The 6,182-nt window shown below is 37.4% G+C and overlaps 1 protein-coding gene across 1 annotated transcript; it reads right to left on the bottom strand.

Annotated features, from left to right (window-relative positions):
- Positions 1 to 686: 686 nt before the first annotated feature.
- Positions 687 to 2,336, bottom strand: LOC149537773 (uncharacterized). The gene is made up of 2 exons (XM_089802372.1): positions 1,269 to 2,336; positions 687 to 1,118 (listed from the first exon to the last, which is right to left on the bottom strand). Exons 1-2 carry the CDS (start codon positions 2,334 to 2,336, stop codon positions 687 to 689), a joined length of 1,500 nt encoding a protein of 499 aa, XP_089658498.1.
- Between the last annotated feature and the right edge of the window lie 3,846 nt (positions 2,337 to 6,182).

Raw genomic sequence — 6,182 nt, 5'->3', positions numbered from 1 at the left:
ATAAAAATAATAAAAATAATAACAACAAAAATAGAAATAAAAATAAATGAACATAAAACCAAAATAGACCAAATAATAAATAACAATAAGAATGAACTAACAATGAGAAACAAATAAAAAAAAATAAAAAATAAAAATAAAAATATATATATATATATATATAAGAATGAAAGGAAAAAAAATTAAAAGAAAGAAAGCACAAATGAAAAGGAAGACCAACATGTGCACACGTGTGTGTAAATATAAATGCAAATATATATATATATATATATATATATATATATATATATATATATATATATATATATATATAAATATATATAAAGCAAAAAAAAAAAAAAAAAAAGAAAAGAAAAGAAGAAATGAACAAAACAGGAGGATCAAAAAGGAAAAAATGAACATCGGGGACCACCAGAAAGTAAGAGAAAAAAGAAGAACAAGAACATAGCTGAACACCGAAAGAGAAGGGTCACTAGAATAGGAATGAAGAAACAAAGAAAGTTAAGGGAAAAAAAGGAACCATAGATGGGGGCGTCCTAAAGATCCCGACAACAAAGAGAAAGGAAGGAGAAAAGAAGAAAAGGAAAAGAGCAATCACCGTCCTCAAACAGACCACCAACATGGGAGAAACTAGGAGCAAGGAGCCGAGGGAAGACCGACGGACTCAGAAAACCAAAGGATCAAGGTCATTGGTCTTTAGTCAGCATAGGAAGCCACGAAGGGTTTAAGGTCCACCCATCATCTCTATTGAGGTTGACAGGGTGATTGTTGATAACTATAGCTTCTTTGAGCTTCCTTTTAAAATAGTTGTCCTCCTTGGATAAGATTTGGGCATCTTCTAAACAAATGTGGTGCTTAGTGGCTGACGAGTGCTCCGCTAAAGCAGACTGATGAACCCTATCGTGTCTAATGTCAGCACTATGCTCCTTGATTCTAGTGCTGAAAGAGCGACCAGTTTCACCAATATACGAAATCTTGCAAGAGAAAGAAACTTTGTAGACTCTTGATGCTGAAAAAACATCTATGGTATCTTTGAGAGCGGGGGTACGATTCTTGAGCCTATACCAAGGTTTGAAGGCCACGCGCAGGCCTTTTTTGCTCAGAATCTTAGCAAATTTCTAGGAGACCCCATCTACAAAGGGAAGTGACATAAAAGCGGGAGGTGGAGAGGGGTTGGGTTGGGGAGTAGAGAGGGAAAGAAAGAAAGAGCGAGCATGAACAAAGGCCCTAGAAATTTGTTTGTGGGAGTACCCATTTAATCTAAAGACTTGGCGGAGGTGGGTCAACTCTGAATTTAAGTGGTCATCATCACAAATCCTGAGGGCTCTTAAGGCTAAGGTCTTGAGCGTGCCAACTTTTTGGCTCGGATGGTGGTGAGAAGAAGCATGAAGGTACAGATTGATGTGCGTGGCCTTCCGAAACACTCGACGTCCTAGTGAGCTGTCTGGTTTCTTAATGAGTAAAATATCAAGGAAGGGCAATTGATTGTTGGTTTCAAGCTCTTTGGTAAAAGCAATACTAGGAGAGATGTTGTTAAGATGTATGTAAAACTCTTCTAGTTTATCAATACCATGGGGCCAACAAAAATTGGTATCATCAACGTACCGCTTCCACCATTTAAGCTTGAGGGGGAAAGATTGGAGGGCCAGCTCTTCAAAGTGCTCCATATAAAGGTTAGCAATAACCGGGGAGAGTGGGGAGCCCATGGCGACCCCATCAACTTGTTCAAAGATAGTCCCTTGGAAGGAGAAGAAGGTGGACCTTAAACAAAGATCAACCAGATTAGCAATCTCAACATTAGTTTTCCTTTCCACAATACCAACGACGTCAGGAATAGGAACCTTCGTGAAGAGGGAGACCACATCAAAGCTAACCAAGATGTCATTCTCATCTAGTTTGGACTCTTTGATGAAGCTAAAAAAGTGGGAGGAATCCTTGATGAAGGAGTTGGAATGGCAAAGAAGCGGAGAGATAAGCTTGGCAAGATGGGCGGCAAGATGGTAAGTGGGAGAACCTCTGGTGTCCAAGATGGGTCTAAGGGGAATGCCAATTTTGTGAATCTTGGGGACACCATAGATGCGAGGGGTTAACTCTTTGGACGGTAAAAGCCTCTTCTTTGTGAAATCATCAAAAGAAGAGGAGGAAATGGCCCTTCTGACATTCTTGGAAATCTTAGAGCACGGGTTGAAGGAGAGGGGTTTGTAGCTGCTAGAATTAGAGAGAAGGTCTGTCATTTTAGCAAGGTAGTCATGCCTGCTCATAATGACAGTAGCATTGCCTTTGTCTGCTTTGACAAGTATAACATCGTTATTTTTCAAAAAATTATTGAAGGCCATGGATTCTCTCTTAGAGGTGTTACACTTAGGAGGTTTAGCGTGTCTAAGTGTAACCGCATAGTCCTGTCAAATTTCATCAGCAACATCATGGGGGAGCGAACGGATTGCACTCTCAATCTCCACTAAGAAATCCACACATGGAACCTCATGGGGGGCAAGAGAAAAATTGAGACCACGATTGACAAAGTTAAAAGTTAGCGGGTCTAGAAAAGCACTGGAAAGATTAACCACCAATTTGTTCTCCCAATCAGAAATGGTGGGGGCCAAGCTTACAAGGTTGACTAGGCTAGATGTGGAAAAAGGGAGAGAATGGTTCGAGGGACGTTCCAAAAAGTTATTAGTTATAACGAGAGGAGGGGTAGGCGGAGATCGCGGGCTCAAATGGGGAGAGGCAACATCAACCAAAATAGAATTAATGCAAGAAGGAGAGGAGTCAGAGAGGTTTGTGGAGGACGTACCTGGATGTAAATGTGATTGAACATCTTGATGTGGTTGGAAACCAAGTTGAGATGCCCGCTGGTTACTAGCCATTGGAGAGAAGGATCCGTTGGGATGGAGTGACCGATGATGGATCAATGTGAGCTCCTCTGTCTTCAGTGAATCCTGCTTCGCGGGTTTAGGGGAGGATCTTGGCGAGAAGACAAAAAATGCATTTTGCTGCATGCTAGCAAAGTTGGAAAGTGCCAGCAAAGTTTTAGAATTAGAAGGGCTAGCACGGGGGGAATTTTGCTTCGTTGGTGCAGGGGAAGGTATTGGTGGAAAGGCATACATCTCAGATAGTTGAGTGCTAGGAGTGGTGGAAGGAGCAGGTAAAGTACAAGCAACAAGCGGGCCAACATTGAGGGACGATGTAGGAGAATGGGCTACGTCTTGTCATACCCTATTTTTTTTACAAGGCAAAACACTACCAAATTTTTTTTTAATTTTTATTTTTTTGTTACATTCTTAATTTGTTTACATGAGACATTAGTCATAATCCCTTTTATAAAGGACCTTTTCACATAACATTGGTGAGCTAACAACTTTGAATTTGAATTACTTAAATCTATTACAATAAATTTCATTAGATTTCATTTGTAGCAATGATGGATACACACCATACCTAATTTTTCTTGTTATCACAATATTGATACGCTTGATAAATTATTTAATTAGCACTCATACTCTAAGTTAGTACAATAAATATATCTCCGATAATTTCAAGAAAATGACATGCCCTCTGATCCTTAATTTTAATTTAATCTTTTTTTTAAGATGTAGTTCTTAATTATATTTTAAGCCTTTAAATGTTTACCTTCCATACTATGCTGCACAAGTCTCACTCCGTTTTACACCACCTTTCAACTTTGTCTCCTAGATTAAGTTAATCATTATTCCTTTATTTAGTCTTATTGTAACTAGATTATTGATTTGTTTACTTATTAATATTGTTTAACATTATTCATTTATTTCACTAAACATATATATAATTTCTTATTAACTAAATTTATATCACTTTCCTACCTTTCCCTACTAACTTATTTCTAAGGATGTTTATCTAACAACTTTCTATTGTTAATATTATTATTACTAATATCTTTCCTAACTCTTAACTTCTACTAACCAATCCACACTACCAAGTCATCAAATATGATAATAAAGTTCTATAATACTCACAATTTCCTAATCATCCTATCTACCCTAGTCTACATCCCTCCCACTTCTTTCCCTATGCCCAAGGCACCTAGGTGGCTAAGGTCTTCATTTGGTTCTTGTTTCAATGTGACGTGTGAGAGCAAAGGGTGAAATGTCTATGGCCCTATAATCCTAGGCCTGTGCACTTCTCTTTCCAGCGCACTTTTCATTGTTACCTAATGTTATGAAGGGATTGGATGTCATATTGAATATAGTCTTTTAAACTTTAATTTTCTTTTCTTTGTTTCAAGCAAGGTGGCGACTTCATAATGAGAGAGTGCATTGATTGTCTGACATCAAGTCAGCATGGGGCAGTGCTCCAAGTTTTTTTGTTTTCAAACATGGTAGGCGTGAATGGGGAGATGGAATGGTAGAACCCATCCCATCCCTCTTCCCTACGTAATCTCTTTGCTAACAACTAAGTACTGGACGCCCAGTGCAAGTATAGGCAGCACAAAGAGAAGGTTGAAGAAGTATCTTATTTTATTATTTAATTGCTATGTGTCCCATCTTTCCTCTTATGTTTCCATTTCCTTGAGGAGCTCATTTTTCAATAAATATATTTTTAATTAGCATTGTCCTATATCTTGCCACGTTCTAAACTGACTGCCATTATCATGAGGGCGACTAAATTCTTATATGATTGTATATATGTGGTATTATCACCCAAATTTATATTAGTTTAATATGAAGGGGGTGAACATTTTATTGTTCAGTATTGGCAAGAGTCTTAATTTGTTTAACTCATACATTTTCCAGAGAGGGTTTGGGCATCTACAGCCTATGTTTGATTTTCACCATATTCTTCCTTGTTTATCCATAAATTTCCTACCTCTAAGTTCACACTATCATTCCTACAATATTACTACGCTAGTTTGGAAGAACTCCTTATGTAGGATAATTTGGATTGATGATTTTCCATTCAACATCCAAACTCTGAGCTCAATGCAATGAATATAAATTGCATGATAAGATATAACTTGCATCTATCTAAATTAATTACTATTTTTATAATATAAATTTAGAATCTATTTACTCCAAACAAAAGATGAACGTTATATTCTTAAGAAGATTTTGATTCTGAATATGCATTCATATTTGTCATCCAATGAAACTAAATTGATAAAAATACCCACAAGAATAATTCCTTCTATCAATACTATCTCTTAAGAGAGTCACCTTGAATGTGTATGCATATCTATCATAAGATGAGGTTAACAATAAGATAATACAAAGGAGATATGACCTCGGTCATTACAGCACTTCCATGATACACAAAGGTGGTGAAAATCCAAATTCAAAACATACACAATAAGGTGGTGAAATCACGATAATGGAATTTCACAAATGAACAGACCATGATGAACAGACCTTGCTACCATACTTAGATGTTTTCTCAATACCCCTATTGCCAAAAGGATATAAACAACACCATACACTTTAATCTCAACAAGATACACATATCAAGTTGAAGATGGCACCTCCATATCAATCCACTTATAACAACATTCTCATCTCTTGTGCAGAGAAATCCTCATGACTCCCAAGCATCCAAGACATCAATTATCCTGCAAATTCAAGAGAAAAATTAAAAAAATAAAGAACCATGGAGGCTCACCTCCCAACCTAGGCCTCAAGGAGACCACCCCCACGCTAGGGGAAACAAGGCTCAACCAAGTTTCATCCATACACCATCACAGCACATAAACTATCACAATTACATATTTTGTAACACATTTACAATCCCCAACCAAGGCTTGCAAAATGATTCACACATGGAATCATAAACATTGGGTGAAGGTGGAAACACATGGAAACCTCTTTTACTTTTGTGTTTTTCCACCAATGAGGATTTAACCAAGTGGTGTCATGAGGAAAGAAGTTAGGTTACAATATGATTTTCGAATTGGCTTGGAAATGACTATTTTTGAGGGTCCCCTAAGTCCCCTAGGCTTACTTATGATAATATTTAACCCCCCAAACCCATACTAATACCACGTGGGTGACTTATTTTCAGAAAATTAGCACTTAAGAATCACTTAGGCTCTCTAAAAATTCCTATCACTAGTAACTTGCATTCCGTAAAGAAGGTGATTCTTCCTAACACTCTCTAAGGTGGTTTAATTGATTTCGCAATGAGGATTAGGCTTAGGTTGAGTGACTTCATGCCAA

This window comes from Cupressus sempervirens, chromosome 9, assembly GCF_028749045.1.
Source record: "Cupressus sempervirens isolate cs-2001-9-10 chromosome 9, ASM2874904v1, whole genome shotgun sequence".
Lineage (NCBI taxonomy): Eukaryota > Viridiplantae > Streptophyta > Pinopsida > Cupressales > Cupressaceae > Cupressus > Cupressus sempervirens.
This window is presented reverse-complemented; position numbering and strand designations above follow the sequence as displayed.

What these genes read in the sequence shown, in the direction of transcription:
- LOC149537773 (XM_089802372.1), bottom strand. Translation starts at nt 2,336, where the DNA reads ATGGCCTTCAATAATTTTTTGAAAAATAACGATGTTATACTTGTCAAA. An exon ending in AGTTGACCCACCTCCGCCAA is followed by an intron (nt 1,119 to 1,268) that starts GTCTTTAGATTA and finishes GGGGTCTCCTAG; the next exon opens with AAATTTGCTAAGATTCTGAG.